Raw genomic sequence first — 26,602 nt, forward strand, 5'->3', positions numbered from 1 at the left:
CTTAGCCGTCCGAATCTTTCTATTGTTTACATTAGTGTTTAGGGCAATTCCTCCCTTGTAAACCTCATTGACAGGCGTAGACGACGAAAACTCGCATTGTATTGGTCGTGTATTTAGCCATCGTAAAGCATATTTCAGGCATACAGGACGATATTTCCTATTGTATTGGTCGGGTATTTTGCCATCGTAAAGTCTATTTCAGGCATACAGGACTTCAGTATTGGTCGGGCATTTTGCCGTCGTCAAGCTGTATTGTATCGGTCGGGTATTTTTCCGTTGTGAAGCTCATGTCAGGCGTAGAGAACTCTGATTTGCATTGTATTGGTTTTAGTGTCGGAATTCGAAAGCTTGTTAACGACTTTTACGAATTAGTTATTGATGACCACAATGGCTTCTAACGTTGCCACCAGTTTGAAGAAATTGAGGTATTAATTCCCTGTTTTGATATTTTTTGTGTATATTACAGAAAGTTTGAGCTTGCGGTTTAATTTTCTTGGCATTTAATTTTCTTGGCTTTTTAATTGCTTGGCATTTATTTTTTGTGTTATAGTCACAAGGCGTTCAGGGCATTGCTGAAGAAATTTCGTCGCAAGAAAAAGCGCCAGCTGTTGGCCCAAGAGCAAGAGAGACGAGAAAAGCTTGGTAACTATACATATGAAAAAATTGTGGCCGATTCTCAATATATGGTATACCATTTTGCCACCAAATTTTCGTATGCACCAAAACAGCGATATATTACCAATGTAATTCTTCCAGGTCCTAAACTGTAAATGGTGCCATTGCACCCGATTTTTTTTCCAGCTTATTGTTGTCATTTTGTTTTGCTTATCCGTTTTGCTCAAAGCTGGTCTTGCTTTTTCTGTGCAGTTTTTTCACGCTATTTCCTAGTTTTTCCTCTGTTATGACTTATCGCATAGACTTAATGTATCTGCACTGGCTACAATTCTAAGGGCCGAGAAGTGTTATCGACTTCTGTATGAAGATGGACCTGATAGCCAACAATTATCAATGTCCAATCTGCCATTCACAGGTGAAGTTAGTGATGCGAAAACTGTAAATGTCGAAGAATACGGTAACTGACCGTTTGAGTTTCTGCCATGAAGTATGCATGGAAGCATTAGTTAATGGAAATGTTGTTCTTGGTGGCCTTGTCATAATAGTCGAGATTGGCAAAAGCAAATCCTTGAAAAGAAAGTACAACCTTGGTAAATGCATGAACAGCAATTGGGTTTTTGATGGGGTGGAGTGAGGGACCAACAAATGCTTTGTTGAAGTGTTTCCAAACCGGGAAAAACTTGCGCTATTGAAACTTGCTAAAAAAAAATATGTGCTGTATGTATGTATCTGATTGCTGGAAGTCATACACCTGTCTTGAAGATGGTTTCCTTCATTTCACTAATTCACTGCATAACTTTCAAAGATCCGGGAACTGGTGCCCACATACAAATACCATCAAAGGATTGTAGCACGTAATCAAGCATTGAAATATTATACATGCTTTTGCCTATATTCCATGATTTTTGGTAAAAATTTTCTTTTCAGCATCAGAAAGATTTTTTATTTCCATTTGTTTTCAATTGTTTTTGGGTGTTCGAGCAGTAACCATTAGTGCATAGCGCCTTGCCATAACATTTGTGGTGGTTCCGGGTCGATATTTTCAGGTCTGGGGGTATGTGCTGTGTGAAGTACGGCCTACAGGTGTTTATTGATTAAATAACAATTAATATATTTTATGTACATTGGAATCCTGTTACAATGAAGAAATCACTTTGTTATAATGGAATTTCTGGTTTTTGCATTATTCTATGTAAACTTATCTGGAGGATTAAAAAGCATTCGTTAAAACAAGATTTTTGCTATAACGGTATTAGTTAAAAAGGGATTCGAATGTATGTAATTTTTTTTATTTCCACATGTTTTTTGGGTATTTGGGCAGTAACTCTGGCGCAAAAGCGAGGTTGGCAGTTGAAAAAAAAGTTACCAAATCGCAGTGTACCATATATTGGGAATTTACCAGTAAATCATTTGAAGTTTTTGGAGGGGAAATTTCACCTTGTTCATTGTATTATATTTCCAGCGAAAGAGAAGAGGGAAAACTCTCCAAATTTCCAAGCCAAGGAGGAAGAAAGGCAGAGGGCCGTCAAGCTTTGGGAAGAATATCAGGAGCGGGAAGCGTAAGTTCTCTCATATATATTCTTTTTTTTTGCAGTATGAAAAGCTTTTCAGCAGTTAATTCATCTGCTGCTCTCAATATTTAATTGAACACTTAAACTGGATCATTATCCTGACTAGTTACAATCCTCTCGCACACAATCTCGACATTACAAAACAATTTCTATAAAATTATGAATTTTACAGACAACATGTTGTTGTGCAGGATTCTTGCCAAATATATTTAAAAATGTTTAATTTTCAACGTATAAGCAGTCACACTTTTCTCTTTTTGTCCTGATATCCATTTCTCTCAGCGGAGGTGGGGGATGCTGCAGCTTATACATTGGAAATAAAATTTATTTGATCATAATTTATTACCGTAGTCTGCTCCCGCAAGAGGCTGAAAGCGATAAGTGCTGCTTGTATGTTGAAAATTAAAATTTTAAAACTTATTTATTGTAAGTTCTGCAGCACAACATCCTGTTATTTGTCGAGATCACAATTTTGTTGAAATTGTTGGGATTTTAACTCGGAATTTCGACTGGAATGGCATGAAAGGGTTGGGGTTTTGGACGTCTGAAACTGGTTTTGGACAGGACACGCGGGATAAACCGTCCAAAAGTGTCTGAAACTGTCTAAAACATCCAAGTTTCAAAATGTTATATGGGAACCTTTTGGATTTTTTTTTTTCATGATACTAACATATTAAAAAAAAATACTAGCAGAAAATAAAACGGAATCAAAAATATTTCAAAAAGGTGTCTTTTTTTTTCCCCCTAAGTAAATTCTTTCACCAAATTTATGGTTTTAGGCTGGAAATCTGATAGTAAATTAATATCACTCATATAAAATGTTTAATAAACACTCACTCATGTTTAAATAAACACTGTTTTAAATTTTTTAGTGCGTTATGTTATTTCTACTTCACATTTAATTTTTCATGTATGATTATGAAACAGGCACTGTATTTAGGACAGTGCTTGTCCAAAACCCTGCCGAATCTGTCCAAACATTTATCTTTAAAAAATACGTTATATTGAAGGTACCAAATACGCATAGTCACAGTTATAATCATTGCATTATTGTGAAACTCAACATAAATATTATTTTTTTATTAGATGACAATATAATGATGTGAATATATATCAATGGCGTAGTGTTTATTTGAGATGCAAATTGTTCTATTTTGACTTTTCAAACTTTTTATTGATCTTTCTATTTTACATTCTCAATTTTTAAAACCTAATTATAAATAAAGGAAAGTATATAAAGAAAATGAGGCGGCCACTATGTAGCACCTACTCATGACTAACAGAACACAATTTCACAAACACTGATTACGCCTATATGATGATAAAAGACTTCAAGACCCAAAGTTTTTGTTAAATTCAAATTGCTGCTCTTATAAAGCTAGGAGCTAATATTTCACTGAATAAATTCAAGCTATATTTATAATTCTATCATATGGGGGACAGCAATACAAAAAACACTGATTATCAAAAGACTGTCTTTAACACATTGTTTTTTTATTTTCGTGTCCCCCAAGTTATGCATCAATTTGAAAGAATATTTTCAAATTGTAGTGTACATTCATTTTAATTATTTTCAATTCATTTAATATTTGATTATAGAAGTTACCTCTTTATCAAATTGCAAAGTTTTTCACTTATAGTTATAAATAGGAGGTTTTTACCGTACTGTCCAAAACCTTGCCAACCCTGGTATGAACACATGGGACTGTTGCACACAATGAGTGCCATCACAGTCACAACTTTGACTAACATATAATTATATACAAAATATAGAGCAAGTCTGTGCTGCCAACTTCCTACTATGTTATTCACATCGTGGTATGTCATGTGAGTCAATTTCGTGTGAATTAATTTAGATTGATATTTCATTCTCGCGTGAACAGCAATTGGCAACATTTTTTAAAATCAGCCATGAAAAATCCTCTTCTAGGGGTAGGAACTCTGTGCCAAAATTAACGTCTTGTGCCATCAATGCTTTTTCCTGCACCAAATAGGGCTTTTTATTTTAAATATTCCTGTGGTGGTTGAGTGCCGCTGTGGTGGTCGAGTGATTATAGTGACGGACTCGCGATGCGAGGATCCAGGTTCGAACCCCACAGTGGTGGTCGGCTGAAGTTGGTTTTCTGTGGTTCCCAACTTCAAGGCGCAAATGCGAGCCGATCTCCCCGTTAAAAAGTCTCGCCGCAGAGAGCAACAGTCCTACAATGATAAATCATTCAATCATAACACTTCACTCATAGTTAGAAAAACTGGTGGCAGATGGCAGCACTACACATAACAAGCATTACAGAGAAACAAAAAAAAAACTTCACATCAGGTTTCACTACACGTACACACACATTCCCGCATGTACCGATTCATTGGGGGTTCCGCTGGGGGTTTGTGGGCGGGGTGCATGTGTTATGAAGAATGGGAAAAATGGAAGGGGTAGTGTTATTGTTTTTGTGATTATTATTTTTTGTGAATATCATTCTTCATACACACACACACGTACGTAAATACTCCCTATTCATATGTGGCCCACACGTAAAAACAAACACTACACAGTCACTAATTACTCTTACTAGTTATTTTGTGTTTCAGCGAGGCTGAAAATTGTATTATTTTTATATATTTTAAAATTGTTAAATCCCTAATTTGTGGACATTTTCTCTGTTCCCCATGCTCATGAGCGGCAAATAAAATCAAGAAATCAAATCCAGATTTCTATCATGATCGTGTTTCGACATGAAACTTTGCTTGCTCTCCCTTCCCTAGTCCCTCCTCCTCTTCTCCCCCCCCAGGGGTGAGTCACCATTTTCGCGCGCTTTCATCGAGAGGACATGACGTGGCTATCTGGTGACCCCTCCGCCTCCAATCGGAAGGCCGGAAAGTGGAAGGTCCAGAGAAGAGTTGACAAAGACGAGGCTTCCGTTTTTTTTTGGGGACAGAGATGTTGAGGTAGGACGTGCACTCCTGAAGCTGCGTGGCCCCCTCGCCACCTACTCCCCCGTAAGTCCGAACAATCCTCCTGCCCACAACTGAAGAAAAGCTCCCCTCCCTCAGCCATCCGGGAGGAAGTTGCGAAAGCCGGTATCGCCATGGGTCAGCGACAGGGCCGTGGCCTTACTACCTGCCAAGATGCCGAGCTCCAGTTCCAGACATTACCAATAAACGACTGAAAAGAGCAACACATCCCGACGAACGGTATCAGCCAGCCACCGGAACATCAGCATGGATCAACAACCCGTGCCGAGCTCTAGTATCTAGATCTCACCAGTGAAGACGGAAAATTCGGCACTTCATCTATGAGCGACCTGTCATCTCAGCCACCACCATGGATCCGTCCGTATCGCTCCAGTGAGTGACACCTGCCTTCCTTCTTCCTGAGACCATTCGCATTCCACCCGAGAACGAGCTGAGGTCTTCATCCTCCGTGGGACAGCTCGGTAAAGTACTCTAAATTTACCTATCTTTCGGATACTCTCCCCCCCTTTTTGTTGGCTCCGTCATCTGACGATAATGTCCAAAATCCTGGATCTTCGCCCAGGGATGCCGCCGTTCGCTGTGTGTCCATGTACAGCAATTAATATCTCTTTGTAATATTCATATTATTCGTCCCATAAGCGGCCCCTAGAACCAATGTTTCATTTTTTTTTAATTAAATTCTTAATTATTGAAATGTTGTCTTGCTTGATTCACTGTATCCTGTCATTTGTTGATATAGCTTTTCCTTTTTGGTAATAATATAATCTCTAAAACTATAAAAGAACCTGGGTGGTTATTCACCTCTTTCCCCCCTCTTATCATGGCATTCCTCTATTTAAATTTGGTAAAATTAATGCACTAAGACTTAATCTAAATAAACTATATAACACATGTGTGGTGTAGCAGTAGTAGGTAGGGCCTCCAAAAAATGGCTCGGGGATCCATGATGTTCTTAAGTCAGTCACCTCGTTGGGCAATTTGCCTGTTGCGGCGTTGTATTTGAAATACTTTTATGTATGCTTTGTATGTATTATTGTTGCGATGACGCTCTCAGCACTTCCAATTCTCAGTGAAGGTTTCAGTTGAAGTTTTTTTCATTGGAGTTTCAACTGGCGATGGCTCATCATCAAACAATGGGTTTAATCAGCGATTCACAAAGTGTGCTCTATGGATCCTTGAGGCACCCCCCTCCAACTATTGTCATGGGTGCAACTGTGTGCTAAGCTTATTAATGTGTGCCTGTTCAATACCATGAAGCCGTTCTTTGTTAGACTATTTTGGTGAACCGCAGATGCATGTCCACTAGGACAAGGAAGACAAAATTTTGAGAATGGCAGGATTAGATTATGATGCTCTTCCACCAAAGACTTGTTCAAGAGCTGTGGTTGCTTTTAAAACTGCCCTTGAATACGTGGGGCAGCATGATAATGCAACCTGTGCAGATATAATATTTCTGAGACAATGGCTATGAACTGCATCATCTGCTATGCATACGTCAAATGAAGATGAACGATTTTTTCAAGGCAACTATTTAATTCATTGTTATATCAGGAATAATCATATATTCATTGTCCATATGTTTTCTGTAACATGTCACAATACAGAATTTATAAGCGTTTTATTGTTGATTCTCCAACTTTCTTGCTCACGCCGTCTTTTTTTAAATTTAAAAAAGCTGTTCAGGTTAAAGCAGGTTTTCAAATTAGTGGGGTTCTAGTGTATTGTATGTGACCAAACCGAAGGTGCAGAGGAAGGACAGAAACAGTGACCAGATTGCTGCAGTACACAAATGAGTGGACACATCACAAAATGTAAGAGTCGTTCATGCTTTAAGGCAATTTTTGATTCCTTGATAGCTATTAAGTGTTCCCTCTCTGAGCAGCAACAGTGTGACGGAATCATCCTGGAGATTTAAACCATGAAATTGTTTTAATTTTCCTTTATTGATGATCATTTTTTAAAATTTTTATCTTTTGCTGTCTTCCTTAGCTGAGGACAACATTTCTGGATGAAAAAATCGTCGAAATGTTTCTTATTTGGTGTTTGTCCCTGATATTATATATGATATTTTTCTTAGAAATGCATGTAATATATGGAGCATTCATATTGTGTTATTTTTTTTTTATCAGAGTTCGGAAGCACAAAGAGTGGTTGAATCGAGAAACGATCGCCCAGTATGAATTCCAAAAGAGAAAACTCCTCAGGGAACATGATCTGGCCAAGAAAGAGGAAGAAAGGGTTCGATTCATCTCATTTTCTTCTTCTTTTTCCTTGTATAGCTGACGAAACTGTTCATTATCAAAATTCTATAGATGAATAGCGCAACAGTAATATATCAAATTATCAGAATAGAATCTACTAATGATCCTGGGTGTTGGTGGATACAGTCTCACTAAGGGTGTGTATAGTGAATAAGGGGCGGGGGCGTAATATATAGTCCACCAATACAATTTTCTTAGGGAAGGGCAATTACCCCCCATCTTCCCTTTCCCCCATACTCTGTCGTTATCAAGGGAGTACAGCAGAACTTCAACTATGGTGAGGCGCAATGTCATATACTTTTACAGTGGAAGGGATTTCAGCCACTTGTCATTTTCACTTGAAAATATAGAAGACAGAAAGTGGGCAGTGGTAGAAAATGAAACACTTCAAATTTCTACAACATGAATATGTTAGGGCCCACACAAACACTCACAACAAACATTCTGACATGGACAAAATTTGTTAGAAATTCCACAGAGAAATGTTTATGAAATATGTGTACAGTTTGTATAGTAGTGGAGGGGACAGCAAGGTTATGCCTCTCCCTTCCCCCACAAAAATTACCCTGAATTCTAGTTATGACCCAGACCGCTGTAAGCCCTGCATAGTTGTCTTCAGAATTACTTTATTCCCCGAAGAATACTTGTATTGTGTCTCCCAAATGTTTATCGTGATTGTCTCACTTTTGACGGCAAAACAAGTTCTTGAAAAAAGAAAAAAAATCGTGTGGAAAAATTATGCCCCCCCCCCCTTCCACAATAGGATGTCATATATATAATTTTGACTTTCCCATATTGCACCAAATCCCAAAATGTTTAATTTAGTCGAGAAAAAGCTTAAATTTATCAAACAAAAAACAAAAAAAACCAGCGTTGGTCTCTTAACAATCAAATCAGTGGATGACCATATGTTCCATTTTGCATAGACTCATGCTTCTTTTTTTTTTGGCCTGGTAGGTAAGATAACATAGGGTATGACCTACTTCTGTTGTGACTTTACGTTACACTTTACAGGTTTTTGAAATCACTTCCTTTGCATCTCAATGTCCTGCTCCAAACAGGGGCTCTTGACCTAAGGATAGTGTGAAACCACTAAAAAAAACTCTAGAAATGGTTCACAAATCACTGTAAGAGATTTCTGAAAGTTGTGTGTCATGATAAACCACAAATCGGAATGAGAAATTATGTGACTATTACACAGTGCAGCGGTTTGTTTGATCCTTTGGCACATGACCAAGGAAGTGTTTTTTTTTTATGAATGCTGAATGCTACCCAGTGTATAATGAATCCCAAATGGTGTATAGTGTCATGAGATTACTTATTGTCTCGTGAGCCAAGGTGCTGCTGCAAGATATTTAAAATTCTAGTTTTATTCTGAAGGGTGTCGTGAGCATAAAAGTTTGGAAATGCCTTAGAGTAGTGATTCCCGAAGGATGAATCATGAAATATTTTATGTGCAGAAAATTCATCACCAACAATTCACCACTGTAAAATTCACAGACAACAATTCACTGACATGGCAATTTAAGACAAGCAATTCACCGTCAAAATGACATAGTGCATGAGTGAATGAGCAGGTGAGGGGAGCAAGTGAGAGCAATTGAGAAAGATTAAGGAAGTGAGTAAGTAAAGAAGTTGTTGACTGAGCAAGTGAGTAGATGGATAAGCGAGTGAGCAGGTGAGTAAATTCTGCACATCTAGAAAATTCAATTTCTCTACATATTTCGGACCAAAAAAATTATATCGTAATACAAAACACCACCTGTTGCAGTTAAGAGAGGCTGCAGTGCGTCCCCACTCAGCACTTCACGCTAATTATGCATGTTGTAAGGAAATGAAAAGTATGTCGCTGGTGTATTGGTTAGTGCACTTGCCCGATTCGCAAGGAGACCCTGGTTGGATTTCTGGAGGAGAAAATCACTTTTCTTTCCAAATATTCATTTTGGCATAACATCCATAAAATTCAATTTTTCAGTATATTTGGGGCTGAAAAACATCTCTTAATGCAATATATATTCATTATAATGTAGTACAAAAATCATGTTGATATCTTACAGAAAAAGATGCTTGCAGAACTTGAAGAGCAAAATGCAATAGCAGTTGATCAAGCCAATAGAACTAGGGATGAGAAGGCGAAGAAAGAGGTGAAAATGGTCAAAACATATCCCTTTTCATATATTTATAAAGATGTTTATGTTGTGCTTGTGTGCATATGGACTGTCAGTTCAGTTTGTTATTACCGTAATTTCTTGCATACAATCCGCCCTTGCGGATTTTGATGCTATGGAAGAAAGAGCCTATTATCCACTCTTGCAGATATCTGTAATTCAAGGGACAAAATTCCACCATTAATCATGAGCGAAATGAGCTGAATTTAGTGATCCTGTTCATTAAACATGATGTGCAAGATGAAAGCACTAATAACCACCCTTGAATTTGAATGTAAACAAAACAAGGTAAGATCATCATTATATGTTGGCTCTATCATTCCAGTAGGTATTACTATTTATCATGAACAGTGGATAACCCTAAGCCTACCCTCCTCTATCTGCATGTGCATTTGAATTCTACATACATGGGATGTTTCTGGTAATCCTAGCCGCCCCCTCCCACTAAAAAGAAGGCAACAACACAGCATCCAATAATCCCCAATAAGAAATTTGGGTGTTACTTTAAGACAGTTGTTCTCAACCTTTCTTGACCTACGGAGCCCTTTCCAGTATATAATTTATATGGTGGAGCCCTGTAGGCCTATTTTTCATTTATTTATCAAAGTTACTGACTTATTTTTATTATTCAAAAATATTAATAATTTTTTTATTTTCCTTGAGTGGCTGCAGAGTCCCTGGGAGTTTATACAGAGCCCCTAGGGCTCCGCAGAGCACTGGTTGAGAACCGCTGCTTTAAGATATAATGTGCAAATTATATGCAGGGAATTATGGTGTGTTGATTTTTCTGGTCGGTTGTTGGTTCTGTTCGCAAACATTTTTTTTTTTTCGGTTTTTGTTTCTTTTAATCCTTAACTGAAGCACTGAAACATATATGGATCTTCTGCACTTTCGGATGAAGTTCTCGGAGACTTGTATCTTTTTATGTGCACTGATATTTGATTATGTTTGTTAAAAATATGTTTTTTATTTAATTGATTAAAACACTTTGTAGCCAGTTATGTTAGGAAATGAAAGTATATTTTGACCTACTTCTTGACATAATATTGACAACATTGGCTTTCACCCCTACAGCGAAGGTACAGAGGGGGAAAAAGTTTTTGGCTGACCTCTTTCTGGTTCCTTGTTGTCTCAGAGTAAGAAATGATAGAGATACACTGCGTGTATGTGTACTTGTGTGTAAACCGAATAATTTTGTTCAAAATCTTATTCCAATATTGCAATGGGTTGGCTTATATGTGGGTCAGTTTTTGAGGAGGAAAAAAAATTCAACCCAAGTTTCACCCAACACCCTCCTCCTACAAACACAATCTCCGGTCTGTTGGTAATAAGAGTTGAGGTGGTATCCAGTCCTTCAGGTTTGGATTTGTAGGTCTACGTGGCCCACAAAAGTGTTCCACCTGACCTGTGAAAGCAGGGCTATCTTAACAGCATCATGCCTCTCCCCAGGCCAAGGGATGCATGGAAGGTCTCTTTGCAAATTGGACAATTAGTGGTGCAGTGGAGTCTCGATAATCCGAGTTGAATGAAAGAGGGACTACCTCAACAGGGGCAGATCTACAGCTTGCTGTTGGTAGGGGGAATTTAAAAATTGTTCTGCATTTTCCAGGATAGTCCCATTTTGTTTTTTTCTCCGTTCTGACTTTTTTTGGAAAACAATTCTCCGGTTTTTCCTGTTTTTTAGTCTAAGTTTTCTTGAATTTCTTATGTAATCAAAACCGTTGCTACAGTTAATTTCCAATGGATTTATTGAATGTAATATTATATAGAAGATCTGAAAATTTTGCATTTCACTTTCCCATCCACACAGACCCACATCTGTACCTCACATTACTGAAAACTCATACTGTTCGAGAGAAACAATAGAAAACGGCTTTCATGGGAAGGGGCGAAATCACCCTATATTTATTTTATGGTAAACATACTGTTTTTTTGTGTGCAGTTAAAAATTTTTTAAATACAAGGTCCATTCCTTGGTCACCAGGCTGGTTGGAGCTTATTCTCATCTGATGGAATTGTTCCAACTTGTTTTCTTTTTGAAAAGGAATTTCAGAACCTCAAACTTTCAGGACTTGAATTATCAAAACACTATTGCAGTTATTGTGCAAGATCATCCTCGCATATACAAAGAGGGACCACGTGGCAGCACCTGGATGAACCCATGCATTAAGACGCCTCGATACAAAAGGTATTCCTAAAAAAACGTGCTAGTCCACAGAGCCAGTCCATAAGTATTATTACAGCCCATAAACTACTGCTACTTAGTTGTAGTAGTTTATGTGCCAGCAAATGGTAGCCATTGCATAGCTTGCGTATCTGGCTGGAAAGATTGTGCACCACTGCCTTCGTCAGCTATGCAGTTATAGGGAAATGTCTCATAAAGCATTGACCAAAAAAATGGGAAGAGGGGAGATATTTTGCACGTTTTGATCATTTTTTATTGTAACTTTTGTATCCTATTTTTCTCTAAAATGTGTCTAATATTTAGGGGCCAGCTTATATACTGGTTTTTGTTTGCTGTTTCGGGGGTCGTCAAGTAATAGGGTCAGCTCATACGCAAATGGGCTAATGCACAAGTATATATGTTAATACAGTAGGTGGTATTATATACTCTTATCTGACATAAATGGGCTGGCAGAACATCAGATAAGCGAAAATGTCAGATAATGGGGAGGAGGTGTTAAAAAAGCCTATTAAACATCAAACTGTTATAATTTTACACATTACTAACCTAGAAATCATATTTTACAACAGATAAAATTAACTTACTGTTAAAGAATATTCTGAAGTTAAATACAGTACTTAAAAGTTCAGTTCTGTGATGATTTGAAGAAAGTTTTGATCGTAGTCTGCTTCCTCCTGGCAAGTGCCATTTCTTAGCTGCCAGTCTCGCCATCTTTAGAGCATCGTTATGTCGATTCCTGTAGCTGTTTTTTGTTACTCAATGTATTTGATTGTAGTTTTTAGAGCCTTAATGGCATCGTTATTCTGAAAGGCTTACACAAATACACTTGGTGCTTACAAAATACACACATACAAATCAACATTTGGTGATTGATCTTGATCTTCAATTTCATTGCAATCACAATTGACAAGAGCAATAATTTCTTTATCAGTTATTTCATACTGATCTTATCATCCTTCATCCAACTTTCGATTTCTTACGAAGATGCATCCTCTCATCAGGTTCTTGATCAATATGTTCATCCATAGCAGCTTCTTTTCCTACATACGCATGTAACAGACAATAAACCGATCCCCATATAATAAATTGCACTGTACTGAGTAGTGAATGAGGGCGGGGTGAATGACAGACATGTGAGTCATAGTGTAGATGGCATACAGTCAGGGTAATTAGCTGCGGTATAGCTGAGAGCAAAAATTAGGTTAGCTCATCCTTGTAATTTGCAGTTCTTGTCGCAGATTGATACATTTTTTTCCATTGTTGTTTTTTGCGATGGGACGTCAGATAATACGGAATGGTGGATAAGTGAAGGTCAGATAAACAAGACTCTACTGTATGACATTTGGCAACTTTTTAATTTTCTGAAGTTGGTTGAACTATGCACAATTATTAAGCAACTATGCAAGAGAGCTACAGTGTAGCTTCAGTTTCCTTGCTGAAATATGTTTTTAGGGAATTTTTTTTCATGCATTTCTATGTTAATTCTGCCAAAATGGTTCTCTTATTTTGATTTCATATGCTAATTATATTGTATGTATAAATAGTTTATTAGTCGTGATGTCTTCAACTACAGTCAATGCTCGTTTTTATAAACTCATACAGAAAAATTAGTTAATAAATTAATGGGAAAGCTGTTCAAAGAAATGGCCTATTATAATAAATTTCATACCTTTCGAGCTGTTATGCTGTATTCCAAACTGATTTGTAGTAGATGTTTCATCCACTATTGCGGTGGACATCTTCAGTGCTGCTTCCGGTGAGTGAGGAGATAAAACGACCTCCTAGGATGACTTTTTTCCGCTGACGCTTTCACTGGAGATGCAGAAAGATCAACTTCATTGTTGTGACGTGTAGATGTTGATGAGATGTGGCTACTTCTGACTGGGTGGGCAGGGATCAAAGCTTTCAAATTTGAAGGAGGCGAATTCGGGAGAGTTGATTTTCTAACCATCCTGATCTTGGTATTTCAGATTGTCAATTGCCATATCATCAACATGAACACGTCACTCACTCAACATCACAACGACGACGTTGATCTTTCCACATCTCCAGCAAAAACATCAGTGGACAACAGTCACCCTAGGAAATCATTCCGTCTCCTCGCTCACCAAAAACAGTGCTGAATATGCCCACCACACAGTAATTGACCAAACGTCTGCTACAAAGCAGTTTGGAACACAGCAGAACAGCCCGAAAGGTATAAAATTTTATTATAAACTCCAGCCGTGAAAGCGTATCTTCTCTTTTCAAATAGCATATTGTTTGAAACTGGAGGACTAGTTCAAAAATGATTAAATTGGAGATTTGTGAAATCAAGTCTCAGCTGTAATTAATCAATTTGTCATCAAGTTCGGAAGTTTGTTCTCCTGAAAGTGTTCATCCTTGTATAATATGAATTCTATGATTGAAATTCTTAACCAAATATTTTAAAGACTTTTTTCCAGATTCGTATCAGTTTTCTTCCAGTCTTTTTTATTTTCCCCATTTCATCTGTGATCGTTTAGGAGGCTCTACAAGCTGCGTTATCGGGACTTCCTGAGGTTGGTAAAAACAAATTTCCTCAATGTTTTTATGCATATAAAATGAATTTAAAGTTTTGGCTGAAATTTAACTTTTTAAAATCGCAATACTCTTTTTCATACTAATTGATGTTATTATTTATTTTTATCTATATATTTTCCGCAAAATACATAAATTTTGCATGTTAATATTTTTGGATATTTGTAAAAATCAAAGGTAGCAGCACCCAAAAAAACTATATACAATAGAATATTGATAACAAGAATGACATATTTAGCAAAGCAAACAATAAATGAGCTTGTAAAGAATGTTCTTTACTGTCCAAATGCTGCGGGATAACATTTCATGTTAATGAACTTTGCTTCAAAATTCACAAATTTGTTTAAAGGTTTTTTTTTTCCCCAGAAAGCTTCCCATTATCAACTATCATATTGCCAGAATGTTCATCATCATCGAGACTACCGTGCCAGATTTCAGCTATTCTTTGTAGTTTGCTGTTGCAAAGTTTGGCTGTATAAACACAATGTTTAGATGTAGATTTGAAGTCGGTTAATATAATACAGTTGAACCCTGTTATAGCCCCATCTGACCCCACCCCCGATGTGAAAAACCTGCTTAGCACCATAAATTTTCAGTGAACAAATCTTCTATTTCTAGGCCTTACATGTGTAAAACCATGATTCGATATAATGTCGAATTCTTTATAGTGCCAAAATTTTATGAGATAAGTAATGCAGTGAAATCGGGGTTCGACTGTGCGTGCAATATAATGTAAAAGTTGAAGATTTTTGTGCTATCCATATTGGCCAATTCTCCATGTCTAACAGATGTAGATTGGGTTGTCAATCCAAATCTGTGGGTACAATCCACTCCATCCTGGATAAGGGAATGAGACAGCAGTTACATCTTAAAATTTTACAAAAACTAACTGTGTAGTTCTAATGTGATGGTTTCCCCTTTATGATCTTGAGGTTTTACTTGCATTCCAAATAATTGATTTGTGAAAAATGCTGATAGGTGAGCTTAGATTGTAACTACGCTGCTATTTAAAGCTTTTTCCTCTTGTTATTAACCAATAGAGTGATGGACCTTGGCATAATCCAATCGCACCAGAAAACTACAAGACAGAGCAAGAGATTCAAAGAGATGAGTGTCATTTTTTTCTGAAGACTGGCTGTTGCAGATTTGGAGATATGTGAGTTGGATTTTACATTGTAATGATTATGTGGCATTTTATTTTTGACTTGATTAAATCGAAGATTACACAGGGAAAATCCTATATAACTAATACCCTCTATAATAATAACTGTCTGTATAAATATATTACTCCCTGGTATTTGTGTACTTTTCATAGCATTAACAATAACATAGTGCACTTACTATATTACATCTATAAACATCTCCCCCATAACGATTGACACAGGGAATACCAAAAGAACATGATTTCACAAAGGAAAGTATAGTTGCAAACATATGTATGAGGTAGTAGAGGATGTTGTGTGTGTCTGCAGCGTCTGTCCACACGCAAATTTGTTCAACTACTGAAGCCGATTGTCATTCTATAAGGTGACTTCACAGAAGTAATATGAACTGGTATATGTTTCATGACTTTGCTGGTATGCATCTTACATGTCGTACAACTGGGAAAAAGTGTCTGATAGCTTCATGGTTTGAGGAAGAATGCTACACTAATCGCCAATGCAACAGTGCTGTCAGTCCTGTATTCTAACAAATGGTTACATCTTTGAGCCACCTTGTGTAACTCTTCTTCAACTTACCACTTGCTTGCACTAGTCTTTCCTTCACCCTTCTGAGCATATTTTATCCATCTGCATGACTTTGGCAACCATACTTTCCTATGTGAGATCGTGTTCTTTTGCTATTGCCCTACCTCCCCACCAAATTCTGAATCATCCTATGATGAGAGATTTTTAAAATGTACATTTTATATATAAAAAAAGTAGAAAATATTTGTCTGCACCCTTTAACCCCATTTACATGGGAAATGAAAAAGCCAGTATCTTTCATTCAGAAATAGGGGAATATGGCAAAGGATTATGGGAAACGGGCATGAAACCACAAAAGTCCACCAAAGAGAGGTGTAAATCTTTTATTCCCCATTTTTCACTACAAGGGAAAAAGTTTCCAAGTAGGTTTAAATTCACCAAACCACCATCATTCAAAACCCAATCTTGCACATGTAATTGGGGCTTTTCACTGCAATTTCATCAGTATTAACCATTTACCACATTCAGTCATACCATCACCCTTCACTGTAAAAGAAAGGTGGCACTACTAGATGGCACTGTCTGTGCCATAGAGAAAGAGCACAGTCAACAGTACTTATGTTTTGGTGCTCAAACAACATGGTCACATGATCCTCTCGTATCATCCTTATCTTTTAGGTTCTGTAACTTTAATCGTTGATGTTTTAATTGTGATAATATTGTGAGGGAAGCATTTGTGTATTACCATCAGACTCCCTCTATAATAACTGGTGACCCGGCTGATCTTTTATGCCCTTTTGCTTCAATCTCTAATTTCTATTCCACCTCCATTGTTACCTACTGTCATGGCGGCCAATGTGAAACTGCCACCTTTCTGGAGCCACAATCTTGAAGTGTTCCTCATGAGCACAGAGCCCCTATTTTTCACTTATCAGATCGGAGATGATATCAAAAAATTCCAACTCATCAGCAGTGCTCTTGGCCCAGGCAAACTGAAGCTTGTGAAGCCGTCATTTCAATCCATGGATGCAACTGAACACACGTACAAGAGCCTCAAAGATACTTTACTTTTCATATACTCCCAATCAACGCAAGCCGAAACCAGGCTCCTGCTACAGCTCTCTCCCTCTCAGAAACTTTCCATAGCGAGTGGAACTTCGTGCAAAAATTCCAGTTTATATAGGAATCCTTACAAACTGAAAACATCCAATTGTATTAAATTATCAACAAATGCTATCTTCAATTTTAATTTTCACATTGAAGTGTAGTAATTGAGGTTGTTGGCATGAGAGAGGCAGTTTAAACTGAAGATAAAGCCGTCAAAAACCTGCTGGTCCCGATGTTATGTAGTTGAGCAGGGCTGTCATTTCAATTTTTTTCAGGAGGGGGGGGGGGCAAAGCACATGTACTCTATGTATGTATATATATATATACTATTTTTAGTGTATTTTCAAAAGCTGGGGGGGGGGGCAATGCTCCCCCCTAAATCACGGGCCTGTAGTTGAGCCAAATTGAAGTGGCCATTCCCTTGTTGCAAAATTTTTTTGCTACATGTGTCTTTGAAGTTAATCAATATAGGCTCAATGAATATTTTTCTTTCTACGCAGGTGCTCAAGAGGCCATAGCTATCCGAGCATCAGTTGCACTTTGCTCATAAAGGGTATGTACAGTCATTTCAGTATCGGCCAGAGTCACAGAGATGATTATGATACTGATATGGGCCTTGAATTTGAAGAGCGTGAGATGTACAGTCATTTCAAAGAGTTCTATGAAGATGTCTTGCCGGAATTCAAGAACTGCGGAAATGTTGTGCAGTTCAAAGTTTGTTGCAATCATGAACCACATCTTCGAGGGAATGTTTATGTACAGTTCTCTAGGTGATGTATCGGAAACTATCAATAGTTTCACTTTATCTTTATTAAGTTAATGGATTCACAACAATATCATGTTCCTTATTTTTACTTTGTGTTTAACTGACCACATAGTGATAGTTGGCTGAGGTTGAGTTTTTGTCATTCTCCTACTTTAAAGCACAAATAAAAAGTCTCTCCTTAATGAGTAGGTAGCCAGCAACACAATCTCAAAAAATTGCAGCATCTGTCACTTTCCCCTCCAATTCTGAAGATGGCAATATTTCTCGAGCTTATAACATGCACACCCCAAATAACTATGAGGTGCATGTGCTCGGAATTCCTTTCTTACTTTCAGTACAGGTGTGGTATCTGAAATAAGATTGGTGTATATTTGATTGTTTAGATGAATGATAGAATTTTTTCCATCATTTCAGAGAAGAGGAGGCAATGAACGCCTACAAAACATTCAATGGCCGATTCTATGCCGGAAAGCAGCTCAGTTGTGAATTTACCAAGGTAAACAAGTGGAGATCAGCAATTTGCGGTATGTTTTTTTTTTATGCCGATTGTTTTTGTTTTTTTTGGTAAGCTCTTACAAGATTCCTTCTCTGCAGTCAATGTGAGATTAGAAAGATGTTGTTTTCTCAGCCCATAATATATTGGATAAAGCTAGTTTTGTAAGTAATGCTGAAAGAACCTTTGGAAAGAAAAATTGTCTCCTATGAGAATCAAACCTAGGCTCTCTTGCATACCATTCATGTGCACTACCTGCACAATCCAGAGAGGACGCTGGTTTTTATTCCCAGAGGAGACATCATTGGGGACATCACATCTAGAAAAATCTCTTTCCCAATGCGATTTAATAGGCCGATGAAAGCCTTAGACCACTCACTCTGGCTGGACACAAGAAAAGTAATAACAGTAATAACAAGAGAAAAGTAATAACAGTTGGATCCCAGGTTCAGGGGCATACACAGGATTGACCTTTGCATGGGGCACATTAGGTTTTGAGGGGTACAAGAATTTTTTTACTGAGAATTTGGAGTGGGGAAGGCATGGGCCCTCGCTTTACGTGATTGTTTCCACAAAATGATCGCATGAGATGTGAATGTGGATGGTTTCTTTCTTGAAGAGCCTGGTGTGATTGGCTGATAAGTATTTTTTTAATGAAAGCAGTCAAGATTCAGCTGACAAGCAGCATTCTTTGTCTGTTTATCAAAACTTTAGGAGCAAAGTTAGAGAATTCTGAATATTCCTTGCAAAATATGGATGGACTAGCAATAATACCTGGCACCACGCTGCCCAGGTTCTCTTCAATTACTGGAAGGGTTGAGAAAGCATTGTGAAGGCATATACATGTCAGAACGCATTGTGTGGGAACCTTGGTAACCAAAGTAAACATCTGAAAGAGTATTTTTTGTTGGATTTTTCATTCAAGCCAAGCATAGTTTGAGGATTTTCAGGAATTTTTTTCATAAAGATATTAAAAATCAGAATAATCTGGTTTACTAGGGCTGAAAAATTAGAAGGCTTCCAAGTAAATCAGAAGTATTGCCACCTTATATATATATATGTACAGAATTTTCAGGTTTCACGAAATAAATAAAGCCGCATACATGGTGGAAATCACGTTTTTGACATTCTTTAAATGTAATAAAAAGATCAAATGAATCTAATGTAAAGTTACATGAAATACTGTGCTCCAGTATATCTGACAGGTATGCCTGTGCAAGTATACTTATCGGAACCTGTGCCACAGTCTTAATGTATTTACAAAAGGGTACCCTAAAGTTAACAGAATCAACTTACGGTAAGCTGAGCATCCATAATAAGTGGTTCTCCCATTATTTAAGCATAAAACTCACTCCTCCTGAGCCATTGTGCCAAGTGGTGTTGCTTGGGAAGGTTGTGTTTGGCATCCATCAATTTTTTTGTGGAAGCTGTTTAGTCTGTTCCTCATTTTTTGGTCACAGCAGACTTACATTAACAGTGCGGGCTGTGAAGTTTTCTTTCCCGCTTGGGAAAGAAAGAAGCAACCATTGGGATGTTAAGAAATGGCTTACAAAGATGCTGCTAGGTATAAAACTCAGGCCTGTAACTAGGCAGGGGGCAACCGGGGGCCCGCAAAAAATTTACATTTATTTTTCATAAATGGGCCTTGAACTTAAAACTATTTTCAAGCCCCCAAGAAAAAGTCTGCCCTCAGAAGGCATGTTACGGCCTTAGTAAAAGTCAAGTATACGGATGATTTTTTTCCAACTACCTGCTAAGATGATTGCACAACAGTGTGTGAAGCAAAGATCCGATTTGTGAGACAACTGGTTTTTGCATCATGACAATGCTCCATTTTACTCATCCTTCACATTGCGCCAATTGCTAACAAAAAACACAGACTATTCACCTAATTAGCTGTGTAGCTTTTCTTTGTTCCTATGGATGAAGAGGGGCCTGAAACAAAAGCATTTTGCCAACATGGATGAGGTGCAAACAAAAATGATGGAGGCATTGTCCAGCATCACAACAGATGAATTTGAAAATGTTCTCAACAATGGAAGAAAAGACTCGACAAGTGTATTAGCTTTAATGGAGAGCACTTTCAAGAGCATTGAAGAATTTTTGTAAAAAAAAAATTTAAAAAGAAATTCTGGTTACTTTTCGGTACCCCCCTCATACAATGTTAACAAAATTTCGAAGATTACATAAATTGCTTTGAAAAATATCATTTCAATGACTTCTGTGCTGGAGTACCCTTAAATGTTTCAGGACACACTATAGTGCTCATGAGCAACAGGTTTGAGATGTTTGTCTGATACAAATTCTCTTTCCACACCTACCCTTTCTTGGAAAAAAAAGTCTTCTGTTGCTCCCCTGGCTAGGCAAACCTGTAAGTTGTATCTGTATTTAATTCTGCTCTTTTGGTCCCTTACTATCGCCCATTTCGATATACACTGGTGTAAGTCTTCACAATCCTTAAAGCCCACATCACATGGTGCAGCATTCTGTGAACCAGTTCCTCTTGTTAAAAAAGCATATTTTACAGCATGTAATATTTTAACCAATTTATGGAAAGTACATCAGGTACTTTCAAAACTCTCTCTGTTAGTCGGGGTCCCACTGTACACCTGGAAACAATATACTACTATGTTCAAAAAGTTCCAAAACTTATTTTATTATACGGAAGAATTGATATGGATAGAAGTTGTTTATTTGGTGTTTCCTTCAAAGTAACTAGCCTGTGCAATTATGCATTTTTGCCATTGCTCATACAAAGATATAAATGCGGATTGTGCAAGCCCCTTTTTTTTATCACTTCCTCTAGTGCTTTTGTCACTGCATTTCTTCAGAACCTGACAATATTGTTGCCTCTTAAGCAGATTCTTTATCCTAGGAAAAAGTCACATGCAGTGATTAGGGAAATAAGCTGGTTGTGGAAGTATTGGAATGTAATATCTTCACAGGTGATCTGACACCAGGAGGGACCTGCGAGTTGTTAAATGTCTGCATGATTGGGTGAGACGCCAGATCTTTGGGAGGCCAATTTGTGGGTGTTCCATCACGACAATGCACCAGCTCACAGGTCCCTCCTGGTGTCAGATTATCTGTCAAAACATCACATTCCGATGCTTTCATAGCCAGCTTATTCCCTTGATCTTGCCGTGTGTGCTTTTTCCTCAGATAAAGAATTTGCTTAAGGAGTAACGATTCTCAGGTTCAAAAGAAGTGCAACGACGAAGATGCTGGAGGGTATGACAAAAAGAAAGGCTTGCAATTCTCATTTACATCTTTGTATGAATGATGGCAAAAATGCATAATTGCACAGGGTAGTTACTTCGAAACAAACAGGTTCTATGTGTATTCATTCTTCTATAATAAAATAAGTTTCAGAACTTTTTGTGCGCAGCAATATTGGTTTACGTGTTATTACTATTAAAAAAACAATTTTTGTGTTTTCTCACCTGGCATCCTTGCTGGGTGCGGAGAATGGATAACACTTTTGGTTTTCACATTTACGTCATAGTTGTTAGTGTAAAATAAGTATAGTGTATCCTATGAGTTTGTCCAGCATTATTTTTTTGTTTATACAGGTCTTTTCACGAGTAACCGGTGTCCCAAGGGCAACAACTGCAACTTCTTGCACGTATTCCGTAATCCAAGTGGAGAATTTCGGGCTGCCGATCGAGATCTACCAGCACGACCTAATGGCAGAAGCAGATCTCATTGGTATCATGACTCTCCGCAAACTTCGAGATCAGACAGGCAACATTCGTCTCGCTCTAGGACTGAAAATTCTTCAAGAACCCGTGAAGAATCATACAGTAGACACGATGAGAGCGAGAGACATTCCTCGCGGTCGAAAAAAAGACGATACTATGGTGACTCTGATGGTTATGAGGAGGAAGAGAGATCATATTCTAGAAACACAGAGGACAGGTACCAAAGCAAAAGTGATCGTCGCAGCCGCCGTTCAAGATCCATATCCTCTGATTCTCAATCAGAACATGAGAGCGGAAGTTCCAGCAAATCCAAGAAGAAAAAGAAGCACAGGTATTGTAAAAACACAACATGCTGTTACTTTTAAAAAAATACAAGGTTTGGTCTTACCCATGGTCTGGTCAGCATTCTTCACACACTGAAAATATCATAGTTCAATCTCAATAGCCTAGGGCGTGTTGGCTTACCATTTGCTTAAGCAGGAGGGTTCCATCTGACTTACTTTTTTGTTGAGGATGCGTTTTCCACCAATTACTTGGGGACCAAATACGAGCTCATTTCCCATTGAAAGAAAAATATTTTGCCAAATTACCCCAGTATACACCAGTGGTCTCCAACCCTGGCAACACTAAGAAATCAGACACAACACTAGATACTCACTCAGGCTGTTAGGTATAGGCTGCTGTGGTGGTCGAGTGGTTATAGTGACGGACTCGCGTTGCGAGGACTCAGGTTTTAAACCCCACCCTCGTCACAATGGTTGTTGGCTGAAGTTGGTTTTCTGTGGTTCCCAAATACAAGCTGATCTCCCCATTAAAAAGTCTCTACACAGAGAGCAACAAGCCTACAACGGTAAAATCTTCAATCATTACACTCCACTCGTAGAAAAAAAAATTGATGGTAGATCTATACACATAACAAGCATTACACAAAATCAAGCATTACGTTAGGTTCACAGCACGGCAGGGTCGGTCTGATTTCACCCAACCCGAAAAAACCCAACAAAAACTACACCTCAAACCTGCATTTACTCGCAAACAGTATACTTTCTATTGATGTTATTGCATTGTCATACTCTATCTCAAAAGAAATACACAAATAAATCTGTGTATTCAATGCTATTTAGATTATAGGAGTTAGAAAAACTCATTAAAAATTACACCTTTTTGTCCACCATTGTCCTTTTTTTTAAAGTAAAGAAAATAAACATTTTCATGAATGTCTTCTAACTCACAATTACCAATCCTTTTCAATAACACCTTTTGATTTGAGTGATCTCTTTCACTAATTTCTTTTCTTTTTTCACATCCAAGTTTGTTTCTCAGTTTTGACCGTACTAGTCAAAAAGTAGAAAAAATATGCTCAATTGATGCAGATGTGGATGTAATTGAATGCAGGTTTTCCCAAAAAAATTTGCAAAAGTCTGCATTTAAAATCTTATTTTTTTTCTGCCTTGCAATGCATGATTTTCCACTTCAACTGACTATCACGTTTTGTGAAAACATTGTTCCTGGATAGAAATCTGCATCTTGTATTTGAATCATCTGTAGCGCAATAACAAATTCTGTATTTAGTTTTTCGATCCATTGTTCAGCGGAAGCTTCTTGTTCTTTAATTAATCTTTTTCCTCTCAAAGCAGGATCAGTCATATTTGCAAGGAAAGGAAATGGAGTTAGTGCTTTTTCAAAGCGATGTGCAACACATTCCTTATACTAAGATAGTTCTTTACTTTCGAATACATCTAGTCATATTTCTACTCTGTCCAAGAGTACAGCTATCTCTTTGTAAATTATCTCTAGCGCTTTACAATACTCGATAACTTCACTTGCAAGTTGACACATTCTCTTAATCTTATCTAAAACATCACAATACTTTTTTCAATTTCATTATGTTCAATAGATATTTCTATGTATTTTTGGTAGTTATGGATGAATGAAGATTCATAAAATGGGCTGAACAGTCAAAAACAAGGACACGTAGATTGTTTTGAACAATTATGTCACAAAATTTTTTCATTTTGTTCTTGTTATCGCAAAAATCAGCAAAAACACTATTATACTCTTGCTTGATAGTATCCATAGCCCTTTCAGCTATTTCTGCACAGAATTCTGCTGTTTTCTTGTGTGAGCCACATTCTACAGTATCTATTAAGTGGGTGCTCTAGCCAGTCTGGATACTCATTGCGATGATGGAGTCAGCATTTGACCAACCATCCAACATCAGAGTGATAGTTGAATTTTTCAATTTCTCTGCCATTAGCATATTGACAGTTTTATCTGCCTCATCTAATAATGATCCAGCTAATTTCTTCCTATTAGGAGGGATATAACCCGGATGCAAAGCATTAACCATTTCTCTAAATGCATCACTGTCAGCTATGTTAAAAGGTATATTATTAGCATAAAAAAATTCAGATACTTTTCAAGAGCTAACCTCTGGCAGTCACTTGTTTTAACAATAAATTTCCCATTGGCCTTTAGTTTTTGATATGTTCCAGCATCCACAATAATATTTGAACTTCCGCATGTAGAAACATCATCTTCAAGAGGTTGCTCTCTTTTTAATGAAGTAGATGTCTCTTCACTGCATGAAGGTTCATTATCATCAGTGTTTGATGAACATGAAAACAAGGAATGAACTTTCGATTTCTTGCATTTATTCACATGAGCACGTATTCTTTCCACTTTTGCACTAACTATGGTATTGCAAAACTTACATAAGTCACTCGCCATTTGTTATCAGTTTTATTCACCATAGTCCATTCAATGGACTGTTTTCTTCCAAAACCTTCAGTCCTTGGCATAGCTGACTAAATTTTACCACTGAAACTTACATTTCTCTCAAAGTAAATTTTTAGAACTTGGACAGTTTATACACATAAAGTAACAAAAACACTTGTCTAGCTAAGCAGCAGAAAGAAATGGTGAAATGCTGTATCCAGGAGGAAAAACATCCATTATCCAGTCGGATTGATCTGTTTCAGAATTTAGTTGCTTACAAATAATTCGTCAGGGTTTTTGTTTTTTTAACCATAGTTCTAATAAATTCTTTATTCCTCCTTATTTAGGAACAGTGTTTCTCCACTAGGTGTTTGAACTCTGGTTATGCTTTAAGCACACATGAAACCAGCTAAAATTTTTATCAATACTGATTTAATGTTCTGATTATTATTAATATACTTATATACATAATGATTGTCATAAATTACCCCGTCTATTATATAACTTTCTTTCCTTATGCTTCAATATCAAAAGCCCTGAAAATACCCGAAAAAGCCCAGTGGATTGGGTTTTTGCCAACTCTGCAACACGGACACACACATTCCAACATGTATCAATTCGTAAGAGGTTTTGTAAAGGAATATGGAGAAAGTGCATGTATGGTTTAGTAGACTGTTAAGTATGCACAACTCAATCGATAGTAAATTGCCAATGGCAATAGACCAGAGTTGTGCTGGGTATGAAAGAAAGTGGTCTCCACCCAAGTTCCCACAAACGTCATGGTACCATACTTTTCTTTGGTGTCCAGGAACGACCAACAAGTTGGTATCTATCAATAGGAGCAACTCTTAGGTTCAAAAATTATCGGACCATAATTTTGTGTGCATACATAAATCAATGTACATGACATTTGGTGTACGTTGCAACACTATTGCATCGTTTTTGTATGAGTCGCTGTATATAGACCAGACAAAGGCACACTGACAGTTGAACAAAATAACTTAAGTTTCCTAAACGATTCAAGAATTCTGAACAAAAAAACTTTTTCACCTTTCCATATAAGGAATACCAAGTAAGGTGATCCAATTCCATGGAGCAACCATTTTTGACGATGGGGTTTGACGAGTCAGTCGGGTCCATTCATAGTTGATTGAAATACCGAGTTCGTAGGTAGGGTCCAGTTAGAATGATGGGTCCATTTGGCAAGGATGAGGCAAATGGACTTCAATATTTCAATTACTCAATGCATATTTTTTCTGAACTGAGGCAAGACCACCTTCTGTGTTTTAGCTGTATTTTCATCCTGAGTTTATTGAATGGTACTTAAAAGAATAATGAAATTTGCATTTAATTATTCAAACTTAGGAAATCCAAAAAGAAGAAGCGAAGATCTGGGAGTCGAGAAGCAAAAGAAGCTGAAAGATGTTGATGTGTGTATTTTATTCTATACTTCGATTAAAAGACATTATTTTTGTTAATTTTATCTCTTGCTGAATACCTGTTACTATGAATAGCCTAGTCCGTCCGTCCCCCATAAGATTAGCATGTGATGTGTATTTTAGACTACCCGATTTTTTTTCATGATATGTATGTGCAGTTTTTTAAAGGATACATTTTTTAAAAAAAAGTTGAAACTGGGTGTTCTTGTTAGCAGCATCATAATAAGCACTGCTACTTTCGTTGTTAGAGATCATCAGTGAATGGACTGACAGTTGTTTTACCTTTCTCATGGCAGCACATTCATCGCTCTGCGAGTTAATCCATTGGTACTGGATGATTGAACAGCTTGAGGTTGAATAAATC

General features: G+C 37.4%; 1 protein-coding gene across 1 annotated transcript; it reads left to right on the forward strand.

Annotated features, from left to right (window-relative positions):
* Nucleotides 1-3: 3 nt before the first annotated feature.
* Nucleotides 4-26,282, forward strand: LOC149068103 (uncharacterized). Its single transcript, XM_089251768.1, has 11 exons — nt 4-425; nt 551-642; nt 2,078-2,174; nt 7,283-7,391; nt 9,472-9,558; nt 14,272-14,307; nt 15,367-15,482; nt 17,622-17,891; nt 18,302-18,411; nt 21,953-22,412; nt 26,165-26,282. The coding sequence occupies exons 1-11, from the start codon at nt 379-381 to the stop codon at nt 26,226-26,228; spliced, it is 1,488 nt and encodes a 495-aa protein (XP_089107894.1). The 5' UTR covers nt 4-378; the 3' UTR covers nt 26,229-26,282.
* The last annotated feature ends 320 nt before the right edge of the window (nt 26,283-26,602 follow it).

The sequence above is a fragment of the Pholcus phalangioides genome, unplaced genomic scaffold, assembly GCF_987345545.1.
Source record: "Pholcus phalangioides strain wild (caught in Gottingen) unplaced genomic scaffold, Ppha-v1.0 ptg000027l_1, whole genome shotgun sequence".
Lineage (NCBI taxonomy): Eukaryota > Metazoa > Arthropoda > Arachnida > Araneae > Pholcidae > Pholcus > Pholcus phalangioides.